General features: G+C 44.1%; 1 protein-coding gene across 7 annotated transcripts in view; it reads left to right on the forward strand.

The window, feature by feature from the left end:
* MACF1 (microtubule actin crosslinking factor 1) overlaps window positions 1-19,924 on the forward strand; it is a 342,009-nt gene that overhangs the window by 144,705 nt on the left and 177,380 nt on the right. For all 7 annotated transcript variants that reach the window (XM_070404781.1, XM_070404779.1, XM_070404782.1 and 4 more), the window contains 2 exons: window positions 48-125; window positions 4,801-4,893. In XM_070404781.1, the coding sequence (XP_070260882.1) occupies window positions 48-125; window positions 4,801-4,893 (171 nt within the window). The remainder of the gene's footprint in view (window positions 1-47; window positions 126-4,800; window positions 4,894-19,924) is intronic.

Below are 19,924 nucleotides of genomic sequence, written 5' to 3' on the forward strand. Positions count from 1 at the left end.
GGATAAATTGGTGTAGTTAAAGTTAACACCCCTTTTTTTGTTTGCAGCCCCGAGAGAAGGGCAGGATGCGTTTTCATAGGCTGCAGAATGTGCAGATTGCCCTGGACTTCCTAAAGCGGCGACAGGTAAGAGTATCGCGTGGTTCCTCATTCAACCAGGGAATGTTGGTATGAAGTTCCTATTTAGGGAATTTCTCCGAGCCCCTAGTAAGCCCTCAGAAATTGCTAAATCGGACTGACCCAGTTCTGTCGTACTCGCTAGTGAGCAGTTGTATTTTGGTTGGACAATCATTCGGTCGTCCTTACAGAGAGCGTGGCCTTCCTGAGGGGGAGAGTGTTCACGGAGGAGAGTTAGATGCTAGATGGAGATCAAAGGGAAGATGAAAGGTAAACCAGCAAAGAAGATAGTAAAAAGGTATAGCACCCAGGAAAAGGGAAAACCAGAGCACCACATTATCATGAAAATTAGATGAGGGGGTGGTGTCATGAAGGTCTGAGGAAGAGGTCTTGGCTGGTAGACATTGATGACTTAAGAGAACAGGTTTTTTTAAAAAATATATTTTATTGATTTTTTTTTTTTTACAGAGAGGAAAGGAGAGGGATAGAGCGTTAGAAACATCGATGAGAGAGAAACATTGATCAGCTGCCTCCTGCACACCTCCTACTAGGGATGTGCCTGCAACCAAGGTACATGCCCTTGACCGGAATCGAACCTGGGACCTTTCAGTCCGCAGGCCTACGCTCTATCCACTGAGCCAAACCGGTTAGGGCGAGAACAGTTTTAATAGAGCAGAAAAGTGTTTAAAGTATATTGGACCTGGATACAGGAAGGGAAAGAAGGTTATCAATTTCTAGATAAGGAAGGAAGACAGCAACGTATTTTTAGACATAGGAGAAGACAGTGAAGAGAGAAAGACTGAAAATGAGTGAGGAGAATGAGCCATGGAATGCTAGACTTAGGATTTTTCATTTATAGCGAAGGAAATGGAGACAGGTGAAATGACCTGCTCCAAATCACAGAACAAGTTAGAGCAATGTTAGGACTTTAACCCAGATCTCCTAATGTGTAGTTTAATGCTCTTTCCTCTATCCATGCTGTTTTCTACACACCATCTTTCTTCCCATTGCATCCTTAATTGATGGAACTAAGTCCAGGGGGTGAGGGGTGAGATCCAGAGCATAGCCGGTGTGGTTCTCTTTGAAAAGGAAAAGAAAAATGCCTCTCTTCTGAGATACAGGGAGAAGGAAGGATGGCTGGATAAAGACACTGTACAGAGATAGTTTGTGGTGGAGAGGAAGATGGATGAGGGAGTCAGAGTTCATCTGCTTAGGGAGAGCTGTATGGAGAAGATTTGGGATAGCTACAGTTGCTAGGCAACATCAGGGGACAATAAAACATTAAATGGTATGCATATTTTTAAAATTAATTTTTTGTCACTCTTATCAGCAATTCTCATTAACTTGGGAAATTTTCTTTCTGTTTATTCCCATAGCAGTTTGCTTCTTATATAACTAGAGGCCCAGTGCACGAAAATCGTGTAGCAGTCGGGGTTGGGAGGGGGTCCCTCAGCCTTGCCTGCACCCTCGCCAATCTGGGATCCCTCTCCCAATCCAGAACCACTGGCTCCTAACTGCTCCCCTGTCAGCCTGATCCCCCTAACTGCCTAACTGCTCTCCCCTAACCACTGGCTCCTAACCACTCACCTGCCTGCCTGATCACCCCCAACTGCTCCCCTGTCAGCCTGATCCCCCTAACTGCCTAACTGCTCTCCCCTAGCCACTGGCTCCTAACCGCTCACCTGCCTGCCTGATCACCCCCAACTGCTCCCCTGCAGGCCTGATCCCTCTAACTGCCTAACTGCTCTCCCCTAACCACTGGCTCCTAACCGCTCACCTGCCTGCCTGATCACCCCCAACTGCTCCCCTGCCGGCCTGATCTCCCTAACTGCTCTCCCCTGCTGGCCTCATCCCCCTAACTGCTCTCCCCTCCTGGCCTGATCCCCCTAACTGCCTAACTGCTCTCCCCTCCTGGCCTCATCCCCCTAACTGCCTAACTACCACCTTCTCCCTTCTCCCTTCTCCCACAGCTCCGGCCTTCTCCCTTCTCCCTTCTGCCTTCTCCTGTGACGCCAGCCTTCTCCCTTCTCCCTTCTCCTGTGACGCTGGCCCTTTCCCTTCTGCCTTCTCCTGCAGGGCCTTCTCCCATGGCTTCTGCAAAATGGACTGCGGTGCTGGACCCGCCCTCACAGTCACTGCGGCTGCCAGCTCTCAGCCATTGCAGCTGCTGTGGCTTTGTCTGGGAGGACGTCCGGAAGGACGTCCGGAAGATGTCCAGTCTAATTAGCATATTACCCTTTTGTTAGTATAGATACTACTTTATTGTTGTTTCTCTGTTTATTCTAATGCACTGTAGGCCCTGTGAGGACAAGGAAACATGAATTTTAATTACCATTTTTATCTTCATCACTTGTCATAAAAATGGTCCATAATCGGCACTTCATAAATATTTGCTGAAATAAATTGATAAATGAGAAGCAGTAGGAGAATTGGAGGCTAAAGTGTTCAAGGTACTAGAGAAAGCAGCATTGAAATGTCTGTGCCTAGAGTTAGAGGAAACCAGAGGGGGCTTTAATGAACAAGGTAAACGGAGAGGAATTGATGTGACCCAGCAATTCGACTCCTATTTAGAGTCTAAATAAGGACCAAGCGTGATTTGGTTACTTTGGTGGAATGAAAATGTGGGCAGGCAAGAACAGTGGGTCCGGAGAATGTGGGCAGAGAGAACTCTAGAGCAGTCCCTTGTAATGGTGGTGTACACGTTGTAGCTGCAGTGTCCGATGCAGAGGAAAAATGAAAGTCATTAGAATTGAGGAGGCAGATAGGGTGATATTTGGTCATTGAGGTAAGTGCTAAATCCCCAGGAAAGATGGGAGGAGGATGGTGGGAAAGAGGAATAGGAGCTAGGTGCTGCAGTCGTCAAGGAAAGGGTTAGCAGAGATGGGCACGTAGTTTGGACTTCAGAATAAATAGGAAAACTGGTGGAGGTGGGACTGAAGAAGGTGGACGCAGCTAATACTGACCGACCAGCTGTGGGTTGTCATGATGATTGGTTAAAAAACTGCATTCTCAGATGGGAAGGACAGCTTCTTCCACCCACAGAGGGTGACGGAGATTCAGAAAAGGGAAAGACCGTGCCCAGGTGTCTTCGTCATCCAGGCTGCTCTAACAGAAACACCACAGACGGGGTGACTTACAAACAACAGAAGTTTATTTCTCACAGTTCCGGAGGCTGGGAAGTCTAAGATCAAGGCAGATTCGGTGTCTGGTGAGGTCCAGTTCAGAGACAGCTGTCTTTTAGCTGTGTCCTAACATCATGGAAGGGACGAGAGGGCTCGTTGGGGGTCTCTTATGTAAGGACACTAGTCCCATTCCTGAGAGTCCCACCCTCATAACTTGATCACCCCAAATGCGCCAATTCCAAATACCATCAGATTGGGAATTAGGGTTTAACATCTGCATTTTGGATGGCACACACATTCATTCTATAGTGCTGGCCACTGTGAGTGCAAGGGAAGATTGAGGCTTCTGCTTAAAGTTACTGGGGTTCATTGGAGCCACACAGGTTTCAGTTCAATTGAAGAGATTAATGGAAGGCAGCTCAAGGACAGTTTGCTGCAACTGAACAGGAGCTCCGGGAGGGTTTGACAGAAGAGGCTCACAGGGTGGCAGTGGTGGAAGTGGACTGGTTTCCCAGGCCACTCTTGGATTCAGCACTGGAGGTCCCACAGCCCAGGAAACCCCTCAGTTTCCTGCTCACTGGATGGTTGATCACCCTAGCTGGCCCGGGGGGGGGGGGGGGGGGGGGGGGCGGGGCGGACGCCAGTCTATGTGTCTGTGCATATTGTTTTGTTGGAGTGAGATTTCAGTTCAGGAGTAAAGCAGATGCTGTGGGAGTCATGAGCAGGGGGGAATATCAGTGACAAAGTGATTGGAAATGGAGTGAAAATGGAGACTGGAGCAGATCAAAGACTGATGAGGGAGAAGAGGCACCCCTCCTTCCCCCTTAACCTTAAAAAATAAATAGGGTTGTGATGACTTAATAAAAAGCAACTCACTATACCATGTGCTTGCAAGGTTGCTTTGCTGCTGAGAATGTAAAATAGCACACTGGGAAATGGTTTGGCAATTTCTTATAAAGCTAAACATATACCCATATGACCCAGCAACCCCACTCCTAGGAATTTACCCCAGAGAAATGAAACATATGCTCACTCAGAAACCTGTACATGAATGCAGGAGTTTAATGCATAATTGCTCCAAGAAACAACCTCAGTGCCCTTCAGTGGATGAAATGGTGAACACAGTGTTGTGTGTCAATACAGTGGAAGACCGCTCCGCAATAAAAGGATCTATCTATTGATACATGCAGCAACATGGATGGGGATCTCAAGGGCATTGTGTTGAGTGAAAAAAAGCCAGTTCAAAAGATTATGTACTGTATGATCCCAGTTATATGTCATTCTGAAAAAAGCAAAACTGGGAACAGATCAGTGGTTGCTGGGAGTTAGGAGTGGGGGCAGGGTTTGACTACAAAAGGGCAACAGGGGGTCATCTTTTTGGGATGATGGAACTGTTCTGTTATTCTTATTATGGTGATAGTTACACAAATCTATACATGTTTTAAAACTCAGAATTGTACACTAAAAATCAATTTAATTGTATATAAATGATAAAAATCTATAAAAATGAAATCAAACCAAAAGTGACAGAACTCTGAGAACAGCTTTTGTTTCTTTTTCAGGTGAAACTAGTGAATATTCGCAATGATGACATTACAGATGGCAACCCCAAGCTGACCCTGGGCCTGATCTGGACCATTATTTTGCACTTCCAGGTAGGGTCTGTGAAACAGGGTCCTTGTGGCTTGGTTTGCACATGGCCTGGAAGTTGCTCTGCCTTCCACAGGCACACGGAGCCTTCCTTCTCGGTATTTGGCAGTGAACAAGGGTGAGATGGGAGTTGGAAAGAAAGATAAGGATTGACCTGGAAATAAAGCTTTTGCAGTCTAAACCCAGAACTTCCTAATCATTTTCATGATGATCATTTTCATGATGCAATGGGATTTTTACCTTGTTGTGCTTGGCCCTGTCATTGGCAGTGTGGCTATTAGAAGTCTGCTCAGCTGAGTCAAACCTGGATCTTTAGGTTCTCAGAGTATGAGGGTGGGGACAGATGTTGGTTGTGATGCTTTAAAAGGTGCAGTGAAGGCTTTTAATCCTGCTTTGATGTAGACTTTTCCTTGTCTCTAATGATCTTAAAACAAGCCTGGTCAATGTAACACTGTCTTAGTCATTTGTGTTGCTTTAACGAAATACTATCATAGACTGGGTGCTAAAGAACAGACATTTCTTTTTCATAGTTCTGGAAGTTAGAAATCTGCGATCCAGGTGCCAGTATGGTTGGATTCTTGGCGAGGCCCTAGTTATGTCCTCACATGATCTTTCCTTCGTAAATGCAGGCAGAGAAAGAGATCTTGTGTTCTTCATCTTTTTATGATGGCATTGATTTCATTATGGGGTCTTCCTCTCATGACCTCTTTCGCACAGAGTGGCCACCGGCCCTGCTCCCACTGCCCCGTCCCTGCTGTGCGCGCTGCCATCTTATAACAGCGTTATGGTGCGAGGGTCAATTTGCATATTACCCTCACACTGTAATGCTTATGTGAGCATTACCTCCCAATGCCCTACCTCCCAAATGCCCTACCTCCATATCCAGTCACATTGGGGATACAAACATTCATTCCATACCAAGAACCTTGTAGCTGGATTTGTACATGTGTTTGTAAGCACAACCTTGTAGCATTCATCACACCCAAGAACAGTGGCATCCTGGTAGTGTTCAGTCACAGGGCTTTCATAAGGCCAGTCCTTTTCAAGTAAGTATAGCCCTACCTTTATAAAAAGACTGTCTTGAATCACTAACAAAACTAAGCAAAGCTATTTCTCAGACAATTCGCCCACACTCAATTGCTGTACAGGAGGCTGATAGATTAGAGGGAGCACTTCTTGGGCAGGTGAGAAAAGAAGGCTGATGTGGTATCTCAAAGTATTGACTCCTGGGGTTGAGGCCATTGGGATATCTTACTTGGTGAGTTAGCGCCACCTGCTGGTTCAAGGCAGAACAGCAGGTGTGCCATAATTCCTAAGAACTTGAGAAAATTCTGAGTTTAGGGCTTATTTCTTGCTCTGGTTTGGAGCTAGTGCTGACAATTGACAGCATGGGTAGGCTTAGGAAAGTGCAGAGGTAACATGTATTTTTGTGGAACAATGGGGTGGCCTTAAACAAGGTGCACATATTGCATTAAATTTTCCTCTCCATCTCCTTGCAATTTGTTGAAGAAATCAGGTCTTTTGTCCTATCCTATATAATAAAATGGTAATATGCAAATTGACCCTCATGCCATAATGCTGTTACAAGATGGCAGCACACACAGCAGGGCCGGGCAGTGGGAGCAGGGCCGGTGGCCGCTCTGTGCGACTTTTGCCGGGATTCCTGCAGCCCCATGGGGGCGTGGGGGTCCTGGCAGCTGCTTTGTGCGTGGCTTCTGCCTGGGTTTCTGCAGCCTCATGTGCACACCACGCGGGTGGGGCCCGGTGGCTGCTCGGAGGCAGGGCATCGGGGCGGCACTCTGGGACTCGGGGCCGTCCCATGGCGGGGGTGTGTGTGTGTGTGTGTGTGTGTGTGTGTCCCGTGTCTTGTGCAGTTTCGCGTGACGGGTCACTAGTAAGGTTAATAAAGATGCTGATGGCCGGGAAGGCTGGGGAGGGTTGGCGGGTGGGGGGTGGGGAGGTAAGAGATCATCCAAAGGACTTGTATGCATGCATATAAGCATAGCCAATGGACACAAGACACTGGGGGTAGGGAGGCCAGGGGAAGGTCAAGGGGAAAAAAAAATAGGAGACATATGTAATACTCTTTGTAATACTTTAAGTAATAAAACAATTTTAAAAAGATGCTGATGGCATCTCTGGTATGTCTTCTGACACTGTCCTCCACCCTCTATTGTATTGCCTATAAACTGGGGAATTTAGATCTAGACCCGAGGCTCAGTCACATTCAGGTTCATTTTGGTGTTGGGCAAGGATGGTAGTCTTGTGCTGTATACTTCTATTGCTGTACATCAGGAGACATATAATGCCTGTTGTCTCTCTTTTCATGATTAGATTGATTAGTGTGATCAGGTGTTACCAGCCTGATCCAACCATTCTGCATTCCCTGTTAGCTCTTCACCTAATAGTTTTAGCAACTACTGATCATCATTGCCAGTTCCATTATTTCATTAGAAGTTGCAAAATAGTGCCACTCAAATTCTATAATTTTTTTAATTATTTGTCTGGAAAATGTCTATAAAGAAGAACTTCACCATTATCAATTACCCTGAAAGATAGCTCTTGTGGGAGAGGCAAGATAAAAAGATAAATAATCCCAACTTTCCTTCTGTTTACCAGTTTTTAGAATGATTAGTTGGTTCTCTGAGATTTTCCAGAGGTGACCAATGGAAGTTTTTTTGTTGACACCTCATCCCCCACACCGCCCCCCCGCCTCATATCACTATGACTGAATTTTTTAAATCAGGCTTAAATGTGTTTCAATCACATACAGTTATTATTCTTTATAATACTCAGATAGCTTCATCTTCAGCCAATAAGAGCCTTTTCAAGTCGAGACTCTGAGTCCTTTGGCACAAACCCCATAGTCTTTGATCATTTCCCTTTTTTCTGATGAGATGAGATGAGATGAGGTGCACTCTTTGTTCATGTATTTCCTGTCCCAGACCTGAAATTAGCGATTTCTCCAAGGAGCCCAATTCTTTACCGACAGTCTGAGTGCTCCTGGGTGGCCGTTGTTTCTGGCTTTTTCTCTGGACAGAGTTTCCAACATTGTATATTTCTCTTTAAAAAATCATTAATTTATACTGATATTTCTAATTCAAATTTAGATTACAGAGTTTTTATCTTTTTCTTTGACTTTGTACAGGGGTGGGCAAAAGTAGGTTTATAGTTGTGAATATATGAAACAGAGTTAATAAAGCTATTGTAATAATTATAAACTGCATGTCTTTTTCCATACAAACAACTGTAAACCTACTGTTGCTCATCCCTGCATTTATATTCTTTTTTCTTAGACCAGTGGTTCTCAACCTTCCTAATGCCGCGATCCTTTAATAACGGTTCCTCATGTTGTGGTGACCCCCAACCATAAAATTATTTTCGTTGCTACGTCATAACTGTAATTTTGCTACTGTTATGAATTGTAATGTAAATATCTGATATGCAGGATGTATTTAGGCGACCCCTGTGAAAGGGTCGTTCGACCCCCAGAGGGGTCGTGACCCACAGGTTGAGAACCATGGTCTTAGACTGAAATCTTGATCCTAACACAGTAACATATCACATATTTCCTTTTCTTTATACATATGTACATATATGTCTGTAAAATCATATGTATTTTATATAATATATTTGAATCAAAATAATATCAATATTATTAACAATTTGATCACTAAGAAGTTTATGATTTCTTTGCAATTCTTTTTGTCCTTAATGTAAATTTCCCAAGGATGTACAAATAATTGTATTTTAAAGTCATTTGAAATAATTTCTCTGTATTGTTAAACCAGCAAGTCAATACATAATTAGGCTCATTTGTTTTTATTTGCTTTTAGTGTTTAGGGATTTTTTTCCCTTTCAATTTTATTTTTCATTATATAGATTATATTGTATACATTATATGTTTACATTGTTCCAAAGGGGAATTTTTAAAAGTGAGTACAAACTGTATTCAGAGAGGCCCAGTGTTCATCTCTGCTCTCTCCATCCTGTTTCTTCCCTTTCTCTATAGTTAGCTAACCTTAAACATTAAATTCTCACCCAAGTATATGTTTTTATTTTAAAATAGATTTTTACAGAGAGAGAAAGGGAGGGAGGGAAGGAGAGAGAGACAGAGAGAGACGGAGACAGACATCCATGTAAGAGAAACATCGATTGGTTGCCTCCTGTACACGCCCCGACCGGGGATCTAACCCACAACCTAGGTATGTGCCCTGACTGGGAATCAAACCTGCAACCTTTGGTGCACGGGACAATGGCCAGGGCTAGTTAGCTAACTTTTTAAAAACATCTTTTTTGGTTATTTTATTGTTTTGTTTTAGGAAAATACATACTTTAAAAAAAACCCAAATTTATTGAAGTATATTTTACATACATGAAATTGACCCTTTGTATTGTATATTTATTTCAATGATTTTTATGAGTTGTACAACAATCACCCTAAGCCCGTTTTAGAACGTTTTTATCATTCCAGTATAATCCCTCTTGCTCATTTACAGCTCTCTATTCCCATCCCCAGCCTCAAGCAACCACTAATCTATTTTCTGTCTCTAGATTTGCCTCTTCTGGACATTTCACCTAGTGGAATCATATACTATATGATCTTTTGCGTCTGGTTTCTTTCACTTAGCATAATATCTTTGAGATTCATCCATGTTGTAGCATGTGTCAGTATTTCATACCTCTTTATGCTGAGTAGTATTCTGTTGTATGGATATACCATATATATTTTTTGTCTATTCATCTCTTGATGGATATTTGTGTTATTATAGTTTTGCTATTATAAATAGTGTTGCTATGAATAGTTGAGTACTAGTTTTTGTGTGAATGTATGTTTTCATTTCTCTTGGATATATACCTAGGAGTGGAATTGCTGAGTTGTATGATGAGCTTATGTACAACTTTTTAAGAAACTGCCAAACTGTCTTCCAAAGTGGCTGTACCATTTTACATTCCCACCAGCAATGTGTGAGGGTTCCTGTTTCACCACATCTTCACCAAAATTTGTTGTCTGTCCTTTAGATTATAGACCAGCGGTTCTCAACCTGTGGGTCGCGACCCCTTTGGCAGTCGAACGACCCTTTCACGGGTCGCCTAAGACCATCCTGCATATCAGATATTTACATTACGATTCATAACAGTAGCAACATTACAGTTATGAAGTAGCAACGAAAATAATTTTATGGTTGGTTCACAACATGAGGAACTGTATTTAAAGGGCCAGAAGGTTGAGAACCACTTTTATAGACATCACAGTGAGTGTGAAATGATATCTCCTTGTGGTTTTAGTTGGCAGGAAAATGTATTCTTTAATTGAATTCTACAAACATTTATTGAATACTAGCTATAAGCAAAGTCTTAGGTAGTGTTTGTGGGAGATATAAAATTGAACTAGGCACAGAATCAATCCAGTTCGACTATATGATTCAAAGGAATGACAAGAGACATACTATAAAATAACTTGATAGAGATTTAAAGAATCAGGGAGGTATGGGACAGGGAGGTGGAATATAGCCTATACTCAGTAATTTTATAACTTCCAGGGTTCCGACCTAGCCCACTGCTCCTTACCCTGTTACCAGTTTTATTGAAAGATATAAACAGCTCTGGCTTTGTCTTCTGCATGCATATTGGCTACCTGCTTTTCTCTTTTGCTGTTTCAAGCATAGCTGAATGTCTGTTTTGTCTTCTCGTGGAGGGAAGCTTTTCTGCCAGAGTATATTCTCAGATGCAGCTGATTACTAATTCCTTTCTTTGCTATTTTTGAAGTCTTGGTGTTTGCATACAGTACCAGCTAAGTGTTCTGGGGTGTGGGACGAGGTTCCCTGTCTCTCCAAAGCTTTTGGTTGGCTGAGAAAGAATTATATAGAGCTGTCCTCCTTGTCTTGCTTCAGGTAGGATGTGGTTTGTATCTTGCTAGTTAGGTATTGTGGTTTTCTAGTCGTTTATCATGGAGTGTCTATTAACTGTTTTCACCAAGAACATGTGCTAAATAAAGCAAAATAGAAATGCAGAGTAGAACTATCAAATGTTAGGGGATCAGTAAAATAGTCATAATAGTTTACCTTTGTTATTGGTGAAGTAGAATGATGATAGAGATAGAGGTCATGGTTGTCATATCAAGGGAGTATTCGGTTGAAGGAGAGGCTGGTTCCAGATAAAACATTTGCTGCTACTGCCTGGCCGGTGTGCCTCAGTGGTTGAGCGTGGACCCCTGAACCGAGAGGTCACGGGTTTGATTCTCTGTCAGGGCACATGCCCGGGTTCGATCCCCAGTAGGGTGCAGCAGGAGGCAGCTGATCGATGTTTCTCTCTCACTAATGTTTCTCTCTCTCTTTCTCTTTCCCTTCCTCTCTCTCTAAAAATAAGTAAAAACATTTGTAAAATATTTGCTACTTACTGATGTGACTGGTAGTATTGATAACATTATAAAGAGGTTTATGGTTTCCAAAATGTTTAACACATATTATAAAGATATGTGCTAAATGATAGGGATTCTTTTTATTTTAAGTTTTTAGTTATGAAAATCTCAAGTACTCAGAAAAGTATATAACAGATCTTCATGTGTGTGTGGTCACCTTCAAAATTAAACAGATGCTAATATTTTTGTTACATTTGCTTCAGATTTTTTCTCTTTCTCTTTAAAGAAATAAAACATTTTAGATACAGCCAATTTTCTTGCTCCCTCCAACCCCCAGGTAAATACTATCCTGAAGTTGATGTATGTCATTCCCATGTATGCTTTTGAACCTTTCTGACAGAAGAGGTATTCATAAACAGTGTGTGCTGTAGTTTGAATGTTTTTATGTTTGACCCAGAGAATATCTTCTACATATTCTGCTTTTTTCATCTGCACTCTGTTTTTGAGGTTTGTTCATGTTGATAAAGGAGGACCTGATTTGTTCATCTCAGGTAGTTTACTTGGACTGTAATGTGAGTGGAGCCCCTGCCACTATACAACAGCTATTGTTTGCAGTCTGTTATTTAATTGTATGAAGAAGGCATTCATTATTGCATTTAACACCCGCACACATGTGTCCTTATGCACACAGGCAAGGGGTTGTTTTGGATAGATACCTGGACTGTAATTGCTGGGTTGTACACGTTCCTTTATTTTGCCAAATTATTCTCAGAAGCACTGCATGACTTACAGTGTTGTGTTGGATAACACCTACTACCATTTGACATATTTGTTGTGTGGATCCCTGCGCTAGGATGCAGGTTTAATAACAGCAGGGGTTTTGTCTCTTGTTTTCTGTGACTGGCATAGAATAGGCATTCAGTATATGTTGAGTGAAGGAGTATTTTATGAATTTGATCTCAGAGTGTGGTAGGGTAGTCCAGAGAAATAGACTGTGATGTCTGTTTTCCTGTGCCCATTTGCTGATGAGCAAACAGAGACCAACTGACTTTTTGGGTTTTACCTCTAGATAAAGATAAGTTCTTGGAAGTCAGAATCTGATGAAATTAGTTTTCCAACTCAGTTGTTTATTAAATACTAGTGTATATCTAGCACTGAAATGTAAAAACTTCAGGGAGTTCAGATCAAGAGTGGTCTCAGATGGGTGGACTTGATGGTTACATTTTTGTGAACTTTACGGTGCTTGGTTCTTGGCGTATAGATGAGGCACTGGTCGTGTCTGTGGGTGAATGAGGGAGCCCTTTCACTCTGGATCTCACTCTGGCTGTCTTTGTGGGATTTCTATGGAGAGTAAACAGTTATGAGAAGAAGCCAACGGAGAAGCAGGAAGAACAGGTAGCCCTGCAAGTGCTTTCCCAGAAGGCAGCAGGCCACTTGTTGAGAGCTCAGCTAAAAGAGAAAAAGACCCAGGGAAAGTCCCAGTGATCAGAGTTAACGCAGTTTAATAGTGGGAGCAGAGCCCCTGCAAAGAAAAAGAAGCACCCAAACGTTGGACCCTGGAACATGCCTTTTCCTTAGAGCCTAGTCAAGAAAAGGAGTCTGTTAGGGCCTGGTGGGTGGCGGCGGTGGTTGAGTCTTTTAGCTCCAGGAATAAATGGGACGCAAAGGGGTTTACCGTAGACCAGGCACTGAGCCAAGCACTTTATAGACACGATCTCATTCGCCTTTTCTACAGCCCCTTAGTAGTTGGTGGTGTTCATATTTCACAGGTAAGGAAATGCAATCACCTAGCAAGCTGCGTAACTGCTGAATTAACAGCTGGGACTTGAACCTAGGTCTCCCGCAGTAAACCCCTCTGCTCCTCTCCTAGACTGTATTTCTCTGGAGCAGAAGGAAATAAAGCCTGATTTGTCCAACATATGCAAAAGTTTAAAAAGAAAATGCTCCCAGATCAACCAAAGGACCTTGTAACCAATGGACACAGACACTAGGGGGGTGAAGGCATGAGTGGGGGGTTTGGGGGGGGGGGCAATGGGGGATAAGGACACATATGTAATACCTTAATCAACAAAGAAAAACATTTAAAAAAAGAAAAACAAACAAACAAAATGCTCCCAAAAGTCAATGTGCACCGTTCTGTCAGGCTTCTCAGAAAAACCTACAGCAGCAACAGTCATATTAAACAGCTGTCTCTTTTGGCCCTGAGTTGATCAGTTTCAGGAATTTGATTTGCTTGTATTTCATGAATAAAATTCAAGCTTAGTCCTTAAGGTATGCATCTTAAAAGTTCCAGTTCTCTTGGTTGGAGAAATGAAGGCCTGGTGCCTGCCTAGAGAATTGCATTGGAATGCCAGATTTTTGGTGAGTAAATGCTATTGGTAGCCTGATTAAGTTTATGTCTCAGGCTAATCTCCTTGTCTTGTTGCTTGCTGTGGCCTGTGGTGGCCATAAGATGGTGCTGCAGCTTTGCGGTTGGCAAAGGCTGAGGGAGAGCTGCCCACTGCAGCTGTGAAGCACTGGGGCTGTCAGCAGGGCCTCAGAGGTGGTTGTGTGGGAGCTGTTGATTTAGGGCTTCTGTTGCTCTCCTTTTGTGGAGGGCGACTTGTAAGTGTCCAGGAAAGGTGGGTAGAACTATACTGAAACAACTATTCAGGGCTGACGGAGCTAGCGCTAGGCGGGCTGCTGCTCTCGCTGTGTGGGCTGGATCCTTTCGGCAGAGACGGAATAACTGCAACTCAGAAGAAACTCATGTAACCCCTTTCCTTCTACTCCGTTCAGAGCCCTGTGGGTGGTGGTATGTCCTCTGTCAGGCACTATATTGAAAACTGGGGTGGACAAATCCCAGTGATAAACAGGGTGATTTTTGAACCTAACTTCTTCTAGACCTATTCTTCACATTTCCTGCCCTATTGCAATCTAAGTGACAACCATCCAGGCCTCATTTGAGCAACTTCCTCCCTTGTTCCTAAATAGCAAGTGTTATCTCTTTATTTGAGCCCTGGATCCAAATGAGTCTAGTAGCCAATTCAGAACAGTAGGGGACCTTCTTGTTTTACGTAACCAAGTACAGACTTCCATCCCGGCCACAATTAGAGCTCGTGTGACGTGGGATTGATCTTAAAAGTCTTAAACAGCAATTCGGGTTCTGGCTTTGCTGCTTACTAGCCGTGTAGCCTTGAGCAAACTGATCAACTTTCTTAAACTCCTGTCAAATGTAAAATAATAGTTTTGACCTTTTATGGTTACTGTGAGAATTAAATAAGATAATCCATAGCTTAGCACAGGGCTTAGCGCCGAACAAATGCTGAAGTAGTTAGCTGTCAGCAGCAGCACTACGCCCTCACATAGCCCTTAGTCGCTGTTGTATTTGGAAGTGGTGTCCTTACCGAGTGTCCAGATCCTGCACTCAGAACTGATTTCCAGGTTTTTCCTGTGTGTGTCATTGATCAGCAGATTTAACAGGTATTTCTTTCTCTCTCTCTCTCTCTCTCTCTCTCTCTCTCTCTCTCTGTCTCTCTGGAAATAAATGCTACGAGAGGCTAGATCTTTAAAGCCTGTGTTTCTTAACTCTGAGAATTAGGCTCTAGTCTCTCTTAGGTTATAATTTGATTAAAATAATTTTATTTCTGACCAGAAAAAAATAGAGAATATGTCTGTCTTGCTAGATATTTTCTTATGGATGTCTTGGTGCAACAATTGCAATCTGTTTCCTTTCAGAGTCTGGGGGCCATAATTGCAGCATCCCCAGCCCTTGGCCCTTCCATTCCTGGTTGGTTCCAGTGCTGGTTTGCTTTTTCCCTTTTACTCCTCCTCCTCCTTCTTCCTTCACATTACCTTCTCCCGTGGCCTCTCCTCTTCCCCCTCCCTTTTCCCTTTACTCTTACAATCTCCCCCTGCTCCTCTCCCTCCCTAATTTCTCCCCTCTCCTGGTTTCTACCTCCTTTCTGCTTTCTGTTTGTGTTTCTGAGGGCAGTGCTCCAATTACCTCATATTTGGAGAGATGAAGCTGCAGCCAATCCGGTTTCTGTCTGCTTTTAGGTCAAGTGATTTCTGAACTGCAGTGAGATGCTTTGAATTTGTCTTGTTGCAGCTCTGAGCCTGTAAGATGGCTGTCTGAATCGGCAGCGGCTGGGAGAGACAGAGAGGCGGGGAGGGAGGGAGGGAGAAAGAATTGGAAGGATTGCCGGCACAGTGCATGTTTTTAAATGTGCATCTAATCCGATGAAGCCACGGTTGGGATTTCTCTGGGATCCCAGGACTGGCTTAGCTGCATTTTTGCTGAGATTAGGAGAGGAAAGCGATGGGAAATTCACTGGGCTGTGTTAAGGAGCCAAAAAATTCAGTAGCTATTCCTGAGAAGGCTCCTCTATCTCCTAAGAAAAGGGTTAGGTTCAAAAGGAAGTGGAGGGGGAAGAAAACCCCTACTCCAGAGGTATCCCCTGAGGAAGAGCCCTTGGAAGGAACGGGAGTCATTGAAGAAACAGAAACCCTAAGGAAGTTCATAGTGAGTCTCCAGAAGGAGGAAGGTGTGGGAGGGGTGGAACATCCCCCTCCAGACGTGTTAGTGCCTGAGGCCTCGGCCTCCAGCTCAGGAGTGGGGGATCGAGGGATGATCGTGCAGGTGAAGGAGAGGTTCCAGGGGGAGATCCAGACTGCCCACCTTTTGCTAGAGAATGAGTCATCAGTTGCCGGAGGGGTCTGGGATTCCCTGGAAGAGGGGATGACTGTCATCGCTCACCTGCTGGATAACCCAGCAGAGAGGAACTGTGAGAAGTCAGTGAGCCAACTGGTGGAATTTCCGAGGACAGCATCCTGCAGCAGCAGGGCTGTGCTGCTGCCTTTGCAAGGGGAGACTGCCGTGGAGAAAGCAGACACTCTGCCTGGATGTCAGAGCAGCACCTTCCCCAGCAACACAGGAAATGAAGACCAACTTCCAGAGGGCTGGAGTGTGTGGGGAGGATCCAAGGGTGTTTTAAGTGCCTCTGAGACAGGTTCCTGGATTGCAGAGCGTTCTGTCCCTTCATCACTGTCGGAGCAGTCGAGGGGCCACAGAGGCGCAGAGCCTGCCCACATGGGTCGAGTGCCCCACCAGGGTCCCGGACTGCCTGCTTCTCAGAGTGATTTGTCCGTCAGTGGCATGACTGTGAGCATTTTGCCCTCCTCCTCTGGCTACGGCAGCCGTGGGCCGCACTTAGGTGGCATCCGACCTAAAGGTACAGAGCCGGGCAAGAGCTCCATGTCCTTCTCAGAAGAGGACGCCACCCTTTCTTTGGAGGCAAGCCACACCCCGTCATGGGGTCTGGAGGAGGTAGGTGGGCCTGTTCAAGGGGATATGCAAGCAGCTGCTGGGATTCCTGGCCCAAAAGCTTATTCAAGTGGAGTATAGTGAGCAGTGAGGATCTTGGGGCTTCTTCTCAAACTTGGGCCGATGTTGGGGACTGGGAGTTAGTGACTGCTGGGCTTGGCAAACAGTCTGCCTGAGGTCTGCCCCTGGATGCTTGGAGCCAAGCCTTGCCCGGAGTCCCTAATTCCGGGTAACCGTGCAGCACAATTGCTCGAGCTTTCTGGTGAGGCTATCTCAAGGTGCTTTGCTAGTTCGTACTTACTCTCGGGCAGGTCTGTTTATCAGCTTCCCCGCACAAGGAGCTTGTGGTGTAGAGTCTCCACTCTGAAATGAGGGGAGAAGGGGTGAGGAATGTTGAAGGGGGGGAGCTGACTTGGGTGGAATTGCTCTTATGACGTTCTTACTAGAGCTGATGCAATCCCACTCCTCGGGGACACAGCTAGTGACAACACTCATTCAGTATTTGTAGAGGTAGATGGGATAGTGCTTCGGTTCCTAATTCCAGCATTCGATGAGAGGGACGTAGAGTGGTCTGGAGATTAATCCAGAGAGGGGGTTAGGGCAGTTTTAAGGTTTGAGGCTAGAAAAAGTTGGTATTTGGATGGGACTTGTTTATGGCTCCGACAGGTTTTTGTTTGTGAAGTATATATCAAGGCCTTGGTGGTGGTAGTAGTGATGATGCTGGGTGCTGGGAATGTTTTTAGGATCAAGGAGCAAGTGAGAATTCAAGAGATCTGAACCCTGAGAGGGAAGGAGGACTCAGCAAGACTCTGGGTGGCCGTGACTGAAGTTATAATTCACCAGGGACCAAAGAACTATTGTTGGCCTGTCACCCTCTGCAGCAGGAGTAAACACTTTAGGATCCCAGAGCAGCAAGAGGTGGGAGGTGAAGTAGGGCAGCCGCCTTGATGTCTGCACCACAGGGATGTGGCCTACCTGCTGGTGCCTGCTTATCACCAGCAGCATGGGGACACACACACACACACACACACACACACACACACACACACTTTAAGCTGATGTGTTTACAGTGTCCTCTTTGGGGAGGAGTTTCCTGCATAAATAGACCCATCTCAGTGCCCTGTGTTAGTACAGAGTTTGGAGACTCCCAGCAGTTGCAGGGAAAAGTGGCCACTGAAAAATATTCATTATATGCTTAGGCAAGAGGCCGCCCTGGACTTTCCCATATAAAAGTGTATATGTGCGTGCGTGCGTGTGTGGGTGGGTGTATGTGTGTGAAGGTGGGATGGGAGGCAGCCAGGTTGCTGGGGTGGGGTGTACAAGTATTTGAGTTTCACTAAATAAGAGGGAATATCAGTCAGCTTTCATCTTTGTATGGAATGGACGTAGAGTAGTTGGGGATAAAACCAACTGCTGAGCTGGGTGCCCTTTTGATACCACTAACACTAAGTAGAAGTTGTGGAGGCATCATAATATTTTAGGATTCATGCTCATAAATGAGAGAGATGTTTAGAAAGTTAGGAGTAGAAAATTTTAAGGGAAATCAGTTCTAGATAATGGACTGTAGGTGACCATGGCACTTTTAGTATGGGATTTCCTCACTGGGAGGGAAGGTTCAGAACCACTCCATGAGGAGTCTTAAGAAAAAGATTGGCCCGGCTGGTGTGCATGGCTCAGTGGTTGAGCATCAGCTTATGAACCAAGAGGTCAGGGTTTGATGCCCAGTCAGGACATATGCCAGGTTGTGGGCTTGACCCCCAGTGTGGGTGTGCAGGAGGCAGCCAATCAATGAGTCTTTCTCATCATTGATGTTTCTATCTCCCTCTCCCTCTCTCTGCCTCTCTGAAATCAATACAAATATATCGGAAGGAAGGAAGGAAGGGAGGGAGGGAGGGAGGGAGGGTGAAAGGGAGGGAGAGAGGGAGGAGAGAGAGAGAGAGAGAGAGAGAGAAAAGAAAGAAAGAAAGAAAGAAAGAAAGAAAGAAAGAAAGAAAGAAAGAAAGAAAGAGAAAGAAAGAAGGAAAAAAAGAAAGAGAGAGAAAGAAAAAGAAAGAAAGAAGAGGTGGGAGAAACCTTTGGACCATGATCAGTAGTTTGGCTGTATTGAGAGTGGTGTGATTCTTTTGCTGTTCAGTATGTTTTGTGTGTGTGTTTTTGTTTTCAATATGTTAGAGCAGTAACCCTCTTCAGAAAATAATTCAAGTTCCAGAGAGGTGTCTGTCCTTGGCACAACTCAGGCCGTATAGTATCTCTTGTTGGTCAGCCCAGAGCATGGTAATGGGGACCAGGCTGTGACTGGACATACACTTTGCAGTGGGTTTTGGTTCTTTCAAGGTAGAAAGAAGTGGAAACTCGTTATTCTTAGGAATGCAGGTTTTAGATAAAAGAAGAGAAATGGTCTGCTTTCTGTTCACCTGGAGAGTTGATTCTCTCCTTGTCAAGAACTAGTTAACACAGAAGCCGGATGGCAGGGGTCAGCTGGCAAGAATGGGTTCAGAGTGACAAGTAGATGAGGATTTGGAGCTGGCTGGGAGTGGGTGAACAGCATTGAACTTTGATGTCAGACCAAGGCCTTCTCTGGCCATTCCTTCTCTCAGGAGGACTCCCTACTCCCAGCTGCCATCAATATCCACAATACCTGGCTTTTTGGAACAAGGAAAATTGTTGAAAATCCCCTCCTCCTCCCTATCTTGGCTCCTACTGCCAGTTTCCTGCCACACTATTTGCTAGTGGATCCTACCGAATAAAGAATTTGGCTCTATTCCAGTGTCCTTGCCACACACCCTATAGACCCTACAATCTCGGGTGACAGTGAGATCTATAGTTGGGGGCTAGTAATGCTGAGGAAGAGATCAGTTGGTATATTATTTTCTGGACTCATTCTTTCAGTTTACCAGTATCCCTTTCCGAGTTCTCTTTAGTTATAGGAAAAGTTGTTTTACTAATACTGGTTTTGTATTACAAGAAAAGAGCAAAATTAACTAGATATGATTGTAGGAATGTAGCAGTTAAAATTATAGTTAAGAGTTTTGTTTAAGAAAGGATTTTTCTTTTTAAAAAAAATTTACTTAAAAGGAATCATTATTATTTTGTAGGTATAACAATGGAGGTATGATTATATTAAAGAGTCCTTATCTTTTAGAGATACATACTGAAGTGTTTATGGAAGAAATGACGTATTTGGAATTTGCTTCATAATAATAGGGGATGGATGAAGTGGGTAGAGTATAGATGAAACAGGATAAGTTATGAGTTGATAATGGCTGAAACTGGGTTATGGGTACATTCTGTCTCTTTTTGTATGCATTTTTAATTTTTCACTTCAAATGGAAAGTTAAGAAAAATACTGGAAAAAATGATTATATGCTGC

Source organism: Myotis yumanensis, unplaced genomic scaffold (genome assembly GCF_028538775.1).
Source record: "Myotis yumanensis isolate MYYU_CA2020_CCGP unplaced genomic scaffold, mMyoYum1.0.hap1 SCAF_2, whole genome shotgun sequence".
Lineage (NCBI taxonomy): Eukaryota > Metazoa > Chordata > Mammalia > Chiroptera > Vespertilionidae > Myotis > Myotis yumanensis.